General features: G+C 59.5%; 2 protein-coding genes across 2 annotated transcripts; one reads left to right on the top strand and one right to left on the bottom strand.

The window, feature by feature from the left end:
* Positions 1-346: 346 nt before the first annotated feature.
* Positions 347-9,840, top strand: LOC119106932 (tyrosine-protein phosphatase non-receptor type 7). Its single transcript, XM_037230279.1, has 10 exons — positions 347-720; positions 1,232-2,159; positions 3,764-4,097; positions 4,630-4,861; positions 5,489-5,661; positions 6,198-6,335; positions 6,991-7,119; positions 7,972-8,129; positions 8,584-8,743; positions 9,472-9,840. Exons 2-10 carry the CDS (start codon positions 2,137-2,139, stop codon positions 9,526-9,528), a joined length of 1,404 nt encoding a protein of 467 aa, XP_037086174.1. The 5' UTR covers positions 347-720; positions 1,232-2,136; the 3' UTR covers positions 9,529-9,840.
* A 1,743-nt stretch (positions 9,841-11,583) lies between these two features.
* Positions 11,584-13,688, bottom strand: LOC119106938 (G kinase-anchoring protein 1). The gene is made up of 4 exons (XM_037230284.1): positions 13,681-13,688; positions 13,188-13,297; positions 12,167-12,336; positions 11,584-11,694 (listed from the first exon to the last, which is right to left on the bottom strand). Exons 1-4 carry the CDS (start codon positions 13,686-13,688, stop codon positions 11,641-11,643), a joined length of 342 nt encoding a protein of 113 aa, XP_037086179.1. The 3' UTR covers positions 11,584-11,640.
* Positions 13,689-16,262: the final 2,574 nt, after the last annotated feature.

Consider the following 16,262-nt stretch of genomic DNA (forward strand, 5'->3'; position numbering starts at 1 on the left):
GGAGGCGCCGGCCGCGCCGCCGCCGACGACCGCCGCTGTCGGACCCGCTGGCGACGCCGGCAACGGCGCTCGGCGACGCTGGACCCTCCGCCGTCGCCGGCGACGACAGCAACAGCCTGCCTTCCACCGTCACCTGGCCGTCTGCGCCGACCGGCTCGACGCCCGTGTCGTGGACGACGCAAACGCAGGGGGCGTTCTCGTCGGCGGCGCCCGACGCGAAGACGACGCCGTCGACGGGCGACGGGGCGGACTTCTCGACGACGGGAGCGGCGGTCGTGTGGCCGACGGCGCCGTCGGCGCTGCCCGGACCGCAACCGCCGACGGCTGGGTCAGCCACGGAGCCGCCGACGGAACCCGGCGGCACGCCGACGCCGGCCGCGCGCCCCTCCACCGACGACGTCAAGTTTACGTCATCGACGCTGCCGACGGCGCCGCCGGAGGAGGGTAAGGCGGGCTCGTCGCACGCTCCGTCGACGACGCCGTCCACAGGGAGCACGGCTCCCAAGCTGGCGCCGCCGCAGCCGACGGCCGCCGGCGCGTCGACCACGACGGAGTGGTCTCTTCCGGAGGTTAGCACGCAACCGGAGGCGACCGAGACGACCTGGGAGGCGCCCACGTCCACGGGGCCGCCCGAGACGACGTGGGGGACGACACCCGATACAGATGATAAAGGAGGGGAGACGGCGAAGATCAGGCTGCACGAGACGTCACCCCCTACCGGTGAGAGACGCGTCCGAAGTCAGTTTGAGTGCCCCAGGGCTGCCAGGGGGCTAATGCTGCTTGCCGTTTTATTACAAGCTCTTTTGAAATGTTCATTCGGGATGTGCTCGTAGCAGTGTGGCGCGCGTGAAATGCCCTTTTCAAGTCTTCTTATGGTTGGGGACTGATCTAGAATGTGTTTTTCGGACAGTGTATCAAAAAACATTATGCGTTGCAGTGCACCGCCCAAGTACAACAGCATCAGTCTCCCACACAACGCGTTTGCGGGAAGCCGGATTATGTTGTTTGGCTCGTGCATCAACGGTTACCAGATCTTCCGGCAGTGATGAATATTTGTTCTTGCGTTGTATGTGAAGACGAAAAGCGATTCATATTTTCTTGTGATGCATTGCACGCGCGTTTGGTCGTGGTCTGGAGGTAAACGGCATGTTTCCGGGAAAATGCATCGATCCGTATCGTCGGCGCGGCCTTGATGCAAATCGCTCTCCGTAAAACCAGCTCTCTCTCGCAGTGATCAACTCGACATGGTCTGGTGACGAGAGCACCAAAGGCACTACCGGCTACAGCACCGGCGCGGACGGCTACACCACCAGAGACTACGACGGGTACACATCCAGGGACTACGGCGATTACACCACCAGCGGCTACGACTACACTACGAGCGACTACGGCAACACCAGTGATTATCTCACTGGATCTAGCGCCATCCCTACGTCCCCGGGCGGGTACACTACTGGCCCTAGCGCATTTCCTAGCAGCGGTAGTGGTGGCCACGCAACTGGGACCAATTACACCACAGGTTACCCTGCTGACGGTTATACTACTGAAACGAGTGGTTACCACCCTACTGGCGACAGTGCCTTCTCGTCAAACCATAATTACACAACAAGCGGAACTGGCTTCACATCGGGCACCAGTGGTGACGCCAGCGGCGCCAGGTACTACCCGAGCACGACCAGCGGCTACCCAGCCAAAATCAACTACACCACTGGCACCACCGGCTACACCACAGACGCCAGTGGCGGCGGCACCGGCCCCACCGGTTTCACCGGAGAGACAACCGGCTTCAGCAGCACAGGCTTCACCACCGCATACCCGACCGACACCACCAGTTACGGCACCACCAGCGGCGGCACCAACCGACCGTCGAGCACCCTGCAGCCGCCGGCCGTCACCAGCGGCACTACCAGCGGCACCACCAGCGGCACCACCAGCAGCACCAGCACCACCAGCACCACCACCAGCACCACTAGCAGCACTACGACGACCAGCCGGCCGGCGAGCAGCTCACGGCCGCCGGGCATCACGCACAGCTCAGTGGTGCCACCTGTCGAGCTGTACGTGCAGTTCCTGATCGCTGCAACCTGGCCACAGTTCTGTAAGCTGCGCCACAGCTTCCAGCAGCAGGTGGTCGACATGCTCAACAAGGACACGCAGAGGTCAGTGCACAACGCACTATTTTTTATTATTTCATTTAGAGTTTTTTATTCCGGTGCCAGGCTACACCCATTCTTGCGGTAAATGCAATGTCGATTTTTGCCACTTTACGCTATGCGTGCAATGGACCTTGTTTCGTACCGTTACCAGCAATTTTACGAGGGTTTTGAACCATTCACACTCCACCTGATCACCACCTACCGTCACATTTTTCCGTCCTCCACAGCTGTCCAATTTTCTAGTGCTCTTGGTACGCTAGAAATGCTGCCGTGGTTTCTCTGACCGATTGGCGCCTTCGCCAACGTCATAGATCGGTGTGAAACTGAAAGCTCTGTCTATAGCAAAACTAAGCGAAACAATCCAATGGAAAGGTGCATACTAGTGATGTCTTCCGCCCGTAAAACATTTTCTGATTAATAGAGGGCTTTCTGGCCAGCCGTAGATGCGCGTGGAGTGGGCGTCACTTGTCTTATCGAGGCTGTTTACTGTTTGAATGAATGCCATCACGAAGCTGAGGCTGCTCGTCGAGAGCGCGGGTGCAACACCGACAGTCACCATCCCTGTCTGTCTGTCTGCCTGTCTGCTGTCTATTGTCCGCCTGTCTGTCCACGTGTGTAACTGTTCCGACCCGTGCGCCAGTCGTGTTAGAATTCCGTGCAGTGCTCTGGCGAGTTTCCGGCTGCAAGGTAAAAAAGCACCTGTCAGGCCGCCTGCCGTGATAGTCTCTGACAGTTAAGACGACAATGTGGGTAGCTCTGCAAGATTTTGAGCCTTGTAGCAGGGCCCCGTGCTGCTAACCGGAGACAATGACTGCCGAGCTGCGCGGAGACAAAGCTCGCCTCCCGAATTCCTGGGGTCTGGTGCCTCGCCTCCAGTTTTCCTTCCTGGAGGGAATGGTGGCAGGGAACGGTCTCGCTCGTGTGAGCTGGCGTTTCATGTCCAGTCTTCCTCCCGGCTGCCGTCCGGGCCCGGTTCGCTGGGCCTGAGAGCAGTGGCTGCCCGCCGATAGCGGTAATTTTAGGAACATTCCTAGCGCTCTTACCTCGAGATCATGAAACTATAAGGATATTACCCGATGGTTTGTATGTATTAGGACGGTGGATGACTAATACTGGTGGTGAAAACTGCATTCTTGCCGATGCGTATGCCCGTTGCTCGGAGTTTCTTCGAAAGATTGCTCGGTTTTGTCTCGTTTGTCTCGGTCCCGTGGCTTCCTGTGTTTTTTTCCTTTCGGTCAACTTGTTACTGAACTGCTCCTTGTCAACTGTCTTAGTCCGTCATTCTTTCTGCTTACGACTCCGCCTCTGCGTCATATTTTTTTATAACGGCGACCAGCGGCGACTAGTTAACGGGTAGCCATTTCCCGAAACACCGGCGGGTGCTGTGGTGACAGGAACACCAGCGGTCATTAGAATGCCTGGAAATCTAACCCTGACCTCCCAATACGAGCCTAACCCAGCTCTTCAATTACGCAACCCTGTCGTCCGCTTTGGCGCGTGCGACATCTTTTGCACGTATGAAGCTTCCCCCCCCCCCCACCTCACCCCCCCCACGCCACGCAAGGACTGGCACAGCCCAGTCCAATCTCTCTTCTCTCCTTTTGCAGCAACCTGACCGCGCAGAACGCGGTGCTCTTCAACATTCCGCTCTGCGGCGGCCCGGCGCATGCGCGGCGCCGCTCGGCCGCCATCTTGGTGTTCCTGTACGTGACGGACGCGGCCGGCCGCTACCACCGCCCTCTGACGGAGCGCGTGGAGCCGCTCTGGGAGGCGGGCGAGGGCGGCCCGATGGCGCGGCTCGTGCGGGAGGTGGACACCATCCGCCCCAGCCATCCGGCGTTGGCGGCAGAGCCGGAGGGCTCCGACCGCGCCGGCGTCATCGCCGCCATCACCGTCGGCTGCGTGGCTGTGGCCAGCCTGGTGCTGCTGGCTGTCCTGCTGGTGAGGACTAAAGGGGAGGGGCAGCCGGGGATGCTATCGGGTGATGCTGTTCACTGATACTGTTTGAGAGGTGATCTGCACTAGCAGTCCTTTCGCGGCCCTTGTTAACATTTCTACCTAACTTACCAGCAAAAGAACGGCGGTGGAACCCTCTGAGTGATATGACCTGTCTTGCAGTGTGTTTTCCCAGCAGGAGAGGGGGGGGGGGGGACTCATCGGCCAGCCGGTATTTTTTTACACAACTCGAATTCCTGGGGTAGTTGCGCCTTTCCAAGTGGCAGTGAGGACCTGGGTTCCCGGACATGACCTGCGTCCGAACGTGCTGCCCATCTGTCGCCGACTTGTCCCACTCCCGCGTGATGCAGTGCCTCCCGGGTTAGGCTGCACCACTCGTCTCTTTCCCCTGGGCGTGTCCATGTATGAGACGCATCCGCGCTGGAGCCAGCAGCCAGCAGCCAGCAGCTGGCAGCCAGCGCTGCTCCCCAGCTCACTGGCCATCACGTGCTCACCCCCTCCCCTCCCCCGTCGCCAGGTGGTCGTACGGCACCGGCGCCGCGCCGCGCAGGCCGCCCAGCGCTGCAACCCCGTCTCGATGGAGGAATACGGCGTCGAGTCTGTCTTCAGCTCGATGAGGCGCAAGAACAAGCTGCGCCGCTCGGTGCGCTCGTACCTGAACCACGCCTTTGACGATCACGACGCGCCGTCCAACGCCGTCAACTTCGCCGGCCTGGCCAACCTGTCCGGCGACCTGGCCGCCCTCAAAGGTCAGGGTGTGACCTGATCGCCTGGATGCATGACCTGGCTGCCCGCGAAGGTCAATGGATGCGAATTTCCTGGCCTGACCTGACCATGCTGCCTGACCGTAATCAAAGGTCAGACCGTGACCTGTGTGAAGGACACGGCGACCTCGGTGCACTTGAAGGTCGATTTTGTGCGTTGTATGACCTCATGACCTTGCCTGACCGCAATGAAAGGTCATGGTGCGACTGACTTGGCCAGGGCGCACGGCACGGCTGCTGTTGAAGTAATCTGAGGATTTCTCTGTTGTGGTCCGCGACTCCGAAGGGCCAACCCACGTTACTGCTATATTTACTTTACACTAAATGCTATTCATACTGCACTAGAAGACTGCCAAGGCTCAATTCTGACTAAAATGGTGAAGCTGTCGGGGCATGACCCCAGTCATCGTTTAACCGCATGTTGACGTCAGCGTTTTCCGTGCATCGGAGAGCAGTTCGGACAAAATTCCGTCTGATGACACAGCAGTGTGGCCATGCCGACCCTTCTCCCTTCCTGCAGCCGCCTTGAGTTCTCCCTCCGTCACGCATGCTCGGCATGGCCGCGGTCGATTTGGGCGCGGTCTGTCTGACCCCGACTCGCCCGCCCCGCAGAGGAGTTTGACTCTATACCCACCGGGGTGATGCCGACGTTGGACGACCTGCCGGCCGGCAGCGAGGACAAGAACCGCTACGCCAACGTGCTGCCGGTGCCCGAGACGCGCGTCGTGCTGGAGCAGAAGACCGGCGCCCCCAATAGCGACTACATCAACGCCAACTACGTCCGGGTCAGTACCAACGACGGCTGTCTGGAAAGTGAGAGGTCTACGGCTCGATTCTCATCGCGGGAAACTTTCACCTGCCCGATGTATTTTCCACTAGGGTGGAGCAAGTTCGATGGCTGCCGCCGGTACGTGCACTGGCTATCTAGTGCACGCATGGAGAGAGTGTGCAAGAGTGAGTGTGTTGCTGGAAACGTTTGCATCGTTTTGAAAAATGTTACCTGCTCGCAGCGAGCTGAACAGCGCGCCTGCGCCGTGTTGTTTCACATGCTCTTTGCGCACCCAACCAATCGTCAAAGTATTTTTGGTTGGGCTATTTAAGAAGAGCTATGAAGCTCCGTTTAGTTCAGACAGTGTCCATCCGAAAGATGTCACAAATGAGAGAATAAGGTCAGTTTTAAGTTCATAAACCCAGCCCGGTCAGGGCGATCATACACTGCATCTGTAACGCTCGGTGGCGATGATATCAACATAGCATTAGAAGCAAGGCGATTATCTGTTAATGCCAGCCCTCCTCATTGTACGCCTCTGCTGATCGTCAGGGACCTAAGGAGGAGTCCCAGTTCTACATCGCCACCCAGGGCCCGCTGGAGTCGACCGTCAACGACTTCTGGCGCATGGTCTGGGAGACGCAGTCCAAGGTCATCGTATGCCTCACCGACATCGTTGAAAGAGGCGTGGTGCGTTAAACTTGCTGATCTACTTTTCTCCTGCATCCAGTATGGGCATGGTCATTGTGTTACGCCACTGCCGGTCTGTCGCCGTTTGTCGCCGCTCGTTTTGTTCCGTTCTATCCTTCATAAGCGCGATAGTCTTTTATCGCGCCGTTCGCTTTAGCTGTCGACCGAATGGCACCACCTAGACAATCGCTATCAAAGCATCAGACAGCAGACCTTCAATAGCAAATAGCAGTCTCATTGTGACGCGCCGGGCGTTCATGTGCGCCCCACCCACTAGCAAACGCTGGCATTGAGTGAGAAGCACACAGTCCGGCTGGTCTCCCCTCACCAGTCATACCGTGCCTGAGAAGACCTTGACTCGCTCCGTCGAGTCACGCTGCCCGCCATAGACGAGCGCGCTGCTGATCAAACGGAACACCACAGGAACACCACACCGCAGCCCTGGGGCGCCGGAGGCCCTGTGTACCGTCCGAGGGCGCATTGTTCGAGAGCCGTTCCGCCGCAGACTCGGTCGCGGCGGCCGCAGCACCAGTCAGCTGTTGCTGCGGCGAGCCGTGTTTGGGTGGCGTGATCGTCGAGCGTTCGTGATTGGCGATTGGTGGCCTGTGGGTAAATAAGCGTCGCGTGATTGGTTACCGTCGGCCGGCGTTTGCAGCGGCGCTGCGCCGAGTACCTGCCGCCGTCCGAGTCCTTGGACCGCCACCGGCTCTACGGCGACTTCCAGGTCACGCTCATGGCTAAGGTCAAGAAGGACAAGTACGTGGTGTCCACGGTACAGCTGAAGGTGAGCAGGCGGTGCGGGTCTCTGGTGAGCATGCGCTTGTAGGCTGTGTAGGCGAAGCTGTGCTGTGTACACATGAAAGAACCTGTCAGAACAGACAAGGTCGTAATCGTAATGGCACTCAGTCGATACGGAAGAACCTGTCAGAACAGACAGGGTTAGAATCGTATTGGCAATGTCAGTCGGTACGGAAGAACCTGTGAGAACAGACAAGGTCAGAATCGTAATGGCAATGTCAGTCGGTACAATAATAGCTGCAATGAATACGTCGCTTTCGTTTCTAGCCAATCTCGGCAATTTGCCTAATTTATTGCGTATCATGGACGATGCACCACAAGCGCAATCGCAGAATGGAGAACTTCTTGCACTTTTTCTGGGCATGCACTGAGAACTCACATCTCAGGGGCATTGCTATACGCAATGTGATTTAAGAGCCGATGATGAGGGCGTGAGTCTGAATTTATGTGCCATCTATGGTACCAGCAATCCAGCTTTTCAAAAATATATCGACATACGGCGTGAAGCCGTACTTCTCGCCTTTGACACGTGTACGCAACTGTGAGAACCGAACCCAGCTGAGTACGCAACTGTGGAGACGGAACCCAGCTGAGTACGCAACTGTGAGAACGGAACGCAGCTGAGTACGCAACTGTGAGAACGGAACCCAGCTGAGTACGCAACTGTGAAAACCGAACCCAGCTGAGTACACAACTGTGGAAACGGAACGCAGCTGAGTACGCAACTATGGAAACAGAACTCAGCTGAGTACGCAACTGTGAGAACGCAACCCGACTGAGGACGCAGCTGCGCTGCCCGACGTGCCCGCGCTAGCCCGCTGTTCCCCACCTTCCGCAGAACATGGACAGTAACCTGTTCCGGGAGGTGACGCATCTCTGGTACTCGGGCTGGCCCGAGCGAGGGGTGCCCTCCGACCTCGACTCGATGGTGCAGTTTATCCAGGAGGCGCGCCGCGCAATGAAGACCAACATCGGCCCCACTGTGGTCCACTGCAGGTCGGTGGGGTGGGGGAGGGGGGGGGGCGAGAGGGGGGGGGGGGAAGGTAGAAGCACGCGGGCAGGGTCGCCGGCCGCTACCAGAGTCAGGATGTCTGTGTTATGGTGACCACCGTGTGTGCTTGGATCTCAGTTGGAGTGACTGGAGCCTAGATGTTGGGGGGCCTGTCCTCGGTTTTGGGTTTCCGCCGTGACAGTTACCAGCATGCCATGTTATGACGTCATGCTCGATGTGTCTTCTGCTCGAGTGCTGTAGTGTGACTGACCACGAATTGTTCGTCCTTGACGTGCTTCCAATACCCGGCCCGAGACTACTGCCATCTCCGCCGGCCTGATACGTCACCATTGTTCTACGACCTAACCTGTACCGCCCAGCCCGGAGCGGCCGGAAGTGTGTGCTGCCGCCTGTCCCCGTGTCGTGACCTGTGACCTGACCTGACCCCGGTCTCCGCAGCCCGGGCACCGGCCGGACTGGCGTCATGCTGGCCTGCGACATCTGCGTGCGCCAGTTCGAGACGTCCCGCTCGGCCGACATCATGCGCGCCGTGTTCCGACTGCGCCAGGATCGCGCCGGCGCCGTTCAAACGCGCGAGCAGTACGCGCTCATTTATAAGGTACGAGGTCATATAAGGTCATCATATATAAGAGTGGCGTCCGAGCTCGCAGCACTGCGCTGCCCAATGCATGGGGCGTCCGTGCACGAATTCGAGCTGGTCCACCAATCGAATGTTTTATCACAGGCAAGCGGGCGAATACTGGACCTGTCCTCGGATAACGAACCACTCGACGAACAGGGATATGTGGAGGGACTGGCTTCTGCGGATTTTTATGCTGGCAACAAATGAATGCTGATGCGTATTAAATCTTTGCTGTGCAGTTTTAGCCGGGTTTTGTTTGACGTGATGTCAGGTTTTCACCACCTGCACGGTCTTAGCATACCGGCGGAATGTGCCGTATCATGCATCGGTCAAACAGGTTGATTTCGCTCAACCGACGCCGGCCGCGTCGTGTGAACAGGTATTGGGGTCGGTTCAGTTACGTGTTTGCGCCGTTCCGTGATAATCTTTGAATTGTGAGCATTGTCACATTCGCCAATACCCCATGTGATGTTGACATCGCTTAATTTCACTACACTTTTTAAACAAGCAAGCCACAGGCCGTACACGTTCAGTAAGACTCCTTTCAGCTCTGCGTTGTGTTACTGCGGTGTCTTTACTGTTTACTGCGGTATTCATCTGTCTACCGCGACATTCCACACGCACAGGGCTGCCGGGGAGTCGTGTGGAGTCCGCGGGCACGAGCGGCGCGGACCGCTGACCTCACCGCTCGCCGTGTGCCGCAGGTTCTGAACCAGTACGCTGCGAGCGTCACCAGCGGCAACCTGCCGGCCCTGGAATGAAGACGAGCGCTAGCGAGCGGACCATGTCGGCGAGGTGCGTTGTGATGTAGTTCGTTCTGCGGGCTACCAGGGGGCGCCGCGGTCGCCCGCGAGTGGGCGGCCCGGGTCGCCTTCGGTGCGGCTTCTGACGTCTCGAGACCGCGCGAGACGGCCGGAGGGGACGGCGGCAGCGTCTGTCTCGGAGACCCCGGGTGCGGATGCCGCCAGTGGTGACAGGAACGAACGGATGCCAGGAGAGCGCACGTGGACTGCACTGGCAGACCCTCTCCCAGTGATCAGGACGGGACCAAGGCGCGCCGGGCGATCAGCAGCTGTTTTTACCTCCGATTCTCGCTCATGGATCGGCGTGATAGATGGCGCCACCTATACCGCCAGCGACAAGGCACGTGGCGCTATTTGCAGTCTGCCGGTGGCGCCCGTCTTCGGGATGTGCATCAGCCAGACCGTGCCTAGTTAGACTTATCGTTGTCAGATGTTGACAGCCACACGCCGCTGTGATAACTGGCTACTTATGGGGTGCTGGCATTGCCAGGCGGTATCTAATACATTTCTACGTCATATGTGTGTGTGACGTCACTTCGCGACCGCATATTTGCCGTGCCGCTTCGTCACCGCAGTTCCGTCGGAAAACACCGAGGCATCGATATAAAAAATATCTTCGGGAAAACGCTAACAACTTAGCTCACTGCACGTGTTGGAAACTGAAAGGAAACACAGCTCATTGATCCCGCGGCCAGCGCGGCAGTCTCGCGTTTGCCGCCGGGCTCCTCCACCAGAACCATCCAGCCACCGCGCCGCGCGCGGGCTGCCGCCGCCACGCCAGAGGCCCGCCGTTTCTATGTACACGCGGCGGCCGCTGCGACGGGAGGGGTTGTCTCGGGGTCCGATGCGGTCAAGCGGGCGACAACTGCCGGCGTGTGCCACGAGACGCCTGGCCCAGCTGCTCCGCCGGAGAGCCCGGCCAGCGAGCGCGGCGACGGTGCGTCTTCGCTCGCCCACCACCTTGCCCTCAGCACGGGGCACCGTCGGCGCGCCGTCTCTGCCGCGCTGTTCTCGCCGTCCAGAGCGGCCCAGAGACGTGTCTTGTGACGTGTCCCGGACCACAGCCGCGTCCCGGTCGACAGCCGTGTCCCGGTCGACAGCCGCGTCCCGGTCGACAGCCGTGTCCCGATTCACAGTCGTGTCCCGGTCGACAGCCGCGTCCCGGTCGACAGCCGCGTCCAGTCGACAGCCGTGTCCCAGTCGACCAGCCGCGTCCCGGTTCACAGCCGTTGTCCCGGACCACAGCCGTGTCCCCGGTCGACAGGCCGCGTCCCGGTCGACAGCCGCGTCCCGGTTCACAGCCGTGTCCCGGACCACAGCCGTGTCCCAGTCGACAGCCGCGTCCCGGTTCACAGCCGTGTCCCGGACCACAGCCGTGTCCCGGTCGACAGCCGCGTCCCAGTCGACAGCCGTGTCCCAGTCGACAGCCGCGTCCCGGTTCACAGCCGTGTCCCGGTCGACAGCCGTGTCCCGGTCGACAGCCGCGTCCCGGTCGACAGCCGTGTCCCGATTCACAGTCGTGTCCCGGTCGACAGCCGTGTCCCGGTCGACAGCCGTGTCCCGGTCCACAGCCGCGTCCCGGTTCACAGCCGTATCCCGGTCGACAGCCGCGTCCCGGTCCACAGCCGCGTCCCGGTTCACAGCCGTGTCCCGGTCGACAGCCGCGTCCCGGTCCACAGCCGCGTCCCGGTTCACAGCCGCGTCCCGGTCCACAGAAGCATCCCAGTCCACAGCCGTGTCCCGGTAGACAGCCGTGTCCCGGTCGACAGCCGTGTCCCGGTCCACAGCCGCGTCCCGGTTCACAGCCGCGTCCCGATCCACAGAAGCGTCCCAGTCCACAGCCGTGTCGCGGTCGACAGCCGCGTCCCGGTCCACAGAAGCGTCCCGGTTCACAGCCGCGTCCCGGTCCACAGAAGCGCCCCAGTCCACAGCCGTGTCCCGGTCCACAGCCGTGTCCCGGTCCACAGCCATGCCCCGGTCCGCAGCCGCGTCCCGGTCCACATCCGTTGTCCCGGTTCACAGCCGCGTCCCGGTCCACAGCCGCGTCCCGGTCCGCCCGTCCACAACCACTCACTCGGCGGATTCTGCCGTTTCGTTTTCGCTCTGCCCCCTCCGCTTGTTGCCCTGCGGGGGAGGACAGGGATGACCCACACAGCCAGCGGCAGCGTCGCCAGTCGGCCGCCGCCGCCGCTCACAAAGGCCCGCCACGTGGCAATCAATACACCCGAGACTTTGACTGCAGCGCTTCCACGTTCATTTCGCGGCATTCGAGCGGTAACGGGTTGTGATATCCACAGGACCGCATCAGAGCGCTCACGCACAATGCGCCCCAACGTGATGTAAATACACTGTGTGCACTGCAAGGAGCTTAGGCCGAGCAGGGGATCTTCCTACACCTATCCCAAAATACACCAAAAAATGCGGGGTTTTCTCCAAATTTAGTACCACTCAGTTAGGGTACAGATCGGAGCCCAAGCTGAAGAGAAAACTGCACCTCCACCATAGAGGTGCAGTTTATCCAGAAGTTTGGGTATTGTTTGGCCTGGACCCGTCACAGCTGAGTGGTGAGCTGGTCCTCTGTGTACCTCCCTCTGACCTGGACCCGCCGCAGCTGGGTGGTGAGCTGGTGCACGCGGCTGCGCTCCTGCTCCAGCTGGGCCAGGAGGCCGGTAACCTGGGCCGACATGTCGGCCCGCTCCCGCTCCGCCGCCTCGCACGCCGCCTGGGCCTTCTCCAGGCCCACGATCAGCTGAACTTTCTCCTTGGCTGCCGGCGGAGGGCAGAGGTCAGCGACATGCGACCCGAGGCGCCGACTATCTGGACTGTTGGCTGATCGACTGATTGTTGATTGGCTATCTTTCACTGATTGTTGATTGGTCGTCTGCTGCTGCGGCTCTGCTGCCCACTGATTGCGGCGGGCGCCGAGGCTGCGGGGGCGTGCGGCGCCCGATGTGGTAGTCAACATGCGATTGCTGGTGTACTATGGCGCGCGCCGCTGCGTGGCGGTCTGAGATGATGATGACGACGCCATTTTTGTGATGTGGTGACGTGAGGGCACTGTGCCTGGCTGGATGGATGACGGATTGCCGTGGTGCTCAGGACGGCGATGCTGTCGTCGGTTGCGACGATTTGGCGGTGACGCAAGCGATGATCCAACCCACGAGTGATATCGCGTGCAAGAGACCAACTTTTCAAAAAGAAAAAACACAGACACTCCCAGTGATATAAACGGCAATACTCCTGAACATGACCCCAGGGAGGTCCGTCGCGGTCGCCTGCGGTCTCCAGTCCGCTTCTTTGCGTCTCCAGCTGACAGAAGGCTCACAGTCTCACATATCATGTCCCTACTCCCCAATCTCCAGACTCTAGCCTCCAGTAAGCAGACCCCAAACCCTAGTCCCCAATCTCCGGTCTCGTTCCCAGTCCCAAAGCTCCAGTCCCCAAGCTCCAGTCCCCAGTCGCAGGTCCTCAGTCTGCAGTCTGCAGTCTGCAGTCTCCAATCCCTAATCTCCAGTCTCCAGTCTCCAGTCCCTAATCTCCAGTCTGCAGTCTGCAGTCTCCAGCTTCCAGTCTCCAGTCCTCAGTCCTCAGCCCCCAGCCGAGCCGCCGTGACTCACTCTCCGACTGCGTCAGCACGCCCAGCACGCGCTTGGTGCGCGCCTTGGCCAGCTTCAGCTCGTCGCGCGTGCGCTCCAGCTCCAGCGCCAGCTCCTCCACCTCGGACTCCCTTGGCGGCCAGCCGCAGCTGCAGCTCCGACGGCAGCTCGGCCGACCGCCGGCGGCGGCGGCGGCGGCGGCTGCGGCACCACACCGCGCCAGCGGCCGGTTGGCGCGGGCTGGACTGGTCTACACTTCGCGGGGCGCACCGCACTGTCCTCAGCTGGTTAACATAGCACGAAACAGGAGGTGACTGCTACCGAACGAACAATAGTATGTCAAATCTACGTTGGTGGTTCCGGCCAGCGTATATACCGACATAGCTAAGGCAGCCACAAACAGCTACAGAAAGCAAGCAGGTACATTGACCATGCTGCTTCAAATGTAGACACTGTGTGTACCCGCCAGTTCACAGGGCCCCGACTCTCCCCAGATCGTGTGGTCCACACTCACCAAGCCATAAGGTCCCAACACCCACTGAGCCATAGGACCCCCCCTCACCGGGTTCATAAAGTCCTCACCGCCTCCCGGCCAAGCAGCCCGCCCGCCCTCACCAGGTCTTGCCGGATGCTCTCCAGCGCCCTCTCGCGGTGCTTGCAGCGCGTCGCGCGTCTTGCGCTCCACCTGGTCGAAGAAGTCGCCGCCGTCGCCGCCGGCGGCGCCGGCCGGGCCGGGCGCCGGCGGCCGGCCCGGCCGCCGGCGCATCAAGTGCCGATAGTCGCGCTGGTCAATCTACGAAGCGCGGCGGGGGCGGGCGGGGGGGGGGGGGGGGAGGGGTGAGATACGCACAGCTCGCCCGCGGGCAGGGCGGCGGACGTCACGGGACGCGTGGCGGTCAGGCTTCACGCCACTGGGGTGCGCGGTTTTGACCTCGGATCTTGCGAGTTTGGTGCAGTGTATGACAGGGGAACAGAGCGACGGTCTGATAGCATAGCTTTAGGTGGTCCTCCGAACTTGACCTGCTACAACTCAGTTTTATGGGACCGACGATCGGCGCGCCGGGACAACCAACCACAGAACGCAATCTGCAAAATCAGCCGCGGAATCGACCCGAGGTTACAGCGCAAAAGGATGGCGTCGGACTGGCCGGGAGCTCGCGTACGCCTGGCAGACGGAGCCGAGATTCTAAAACCACAGAAGCGCATAGTTGTGCAGAGAAATATAGCTCGGCCTGGTGACTTTTGCTTTCGCGGCAACACAAACATTCGCAGCTATGAGCTGGGGAATTGGCACAACAAATACGATAACTCTGATACTCGTCAGTCACAAGCAACCTGCAAGGGCAGCTTCAGCGGCCTGTGGAAAGAAAGGCATCATCTGCCCTAAATTCGCACCTCCTGGGTTTATGATACCAGTCCGAAACAAACTCAGAGCCATGATGTAGGGTTGAGATCACCTGGCGGGAGACCTTCGAACCCTACGACACATCAGCCTCGATGAGCGTCCGACCAGCGCCCGTTCCAACCTGGCGAAGTGCCACCGCCCGGTCATCAGGGGCGCCGCTGCTGCTGCTCGCAGCCGCGGGCGGCACTGCAGCACCCTCTCGCAGCCCGCACGCTCGTCCTCTCTCACACCACGTCCGGCCGCGGCGCACCCGAGCACGCCCCCCTCTCCCCCTCTAGCGGGGTCGCCGCGGTCACCTGCGACGTCGAGAGAGTCTGCAGCTGGTCTACACTGAGGATGTTTGGCTTGACCTTCTTCGCCTTCTGTTTGGGCGCCTCGGGCCCGTCGCCGTTGGCGGCCAGCAGGTTCGCCCGCTCGAAGTCCACCTTGGACATCATCATCGCCTGCTGCAGGTCCTTCTCGAACGTGTCGTCGACCAGCTGAGGACACCGAAGGCACGCCGGTCTGATGAATCGAACGCGCGACGCCAAGAGCACGCCGCAGCCACCAGCGGCGCCCAACCTCTCTGCCAGGTGCTGCTCTGACCACTTATCTCTATCTCACATGCGTGCCGCTTGACGGAAGAGGATGGTATTCGAGCTGGGGCTCGAACTGAGCGGACTAGCGTTTTCGCCCAGACCCCACTGCCAGAGATGCTCAAACGTGCAACCACGCCGCAGCGCACTCGGCCACATGCCACGTCACACGACACTACAAGAGCCGCATGACACGCCATGACACCTTATGACACAACGCGACACCACATGGAGCACCCAGGCCCGCTGGATGGTTTGGCGGTGGTCATTCTCAGGTGGCAGGCTATGCAGCATTCCAAAACTGATCCAGTGTATCATACAATATATATATATATATATATATATAGATATATATATAATATATATTATTCATGCTACCAGAATGCTGGTTCACAGGCGGCCCGCGCGCGAAATCCGCGGGCGCTAATCCGTTGCCCTTGGACCTCAAACCCAAACATGTGACCTGCCCAGCCCATTGGTCAAGCCTGAGGCACTTAGATGCTGAGTTGGCTGCTGCCCAGTTTGGTGCTAATTGGTCGATTTTGGGCAAACAAGCAGGGGAAGGGGCAACAAGCAGGGAAGTCCAACGCCAGGGGTGTAAAAGGAACAATATTGTATCCCTGCCATCCAAATAACTGAATTTTAAAACAAGAGGCATGCCAACTCTTCTGAAAATATTTCTTTGACAGACATGACTCACATGCAGGAAAAGGCTGCTTATCATGCAAAGTGAATGTTGTGTGGGAAATATTGGCAATGGGATACCAGCAACAACATACATAGGTGGCACCTTCACATTATCCATAACATTTCAGTGCTTAATATCCAAATGTTGCACCTGTCTTAGCTTCTGCATGATAAAGAGCACACAAATTAGCAACATATACAAGTAACCTAGTTTCTCCCCCTTTCACATAAAAATATAAATCCCACCAGGTAAAACATCACCAATTTCAAACCTCAATCCAGTTTCTCATGTCTGGGAAATGGGTTTGAGCAAGTCAACTGATAGGCCTCAGGCTACAGCACTGACCACTTGGTCCCTTTTCTCCCATTCCTGCCAGTCAGCCTCTGCTGCCTTCTGGTGAATTATGGGCTTCTGCGTGGACTGCTGAC

This window comes from Pollicipes pollicipes, unplaced genomic scaffold (assembly GCF_011947565.3).
Source record: "Pollicipes pollicipes isolate AB1234 unplaced genomic scaffold, Ppol_2.1 Scaffold_6473;HRSCAF=7676_pilon_pilon_pilon, whole genome shotgun sequence".
In the NCBI taxonomy this organism is placed as follows: Eukaryota; Metazoa; Arthropoda; class Thecostraca; order Pollicipedomorpha; family Pollicipedidae; genus Pollicipes; species Pollicipes pollicipes.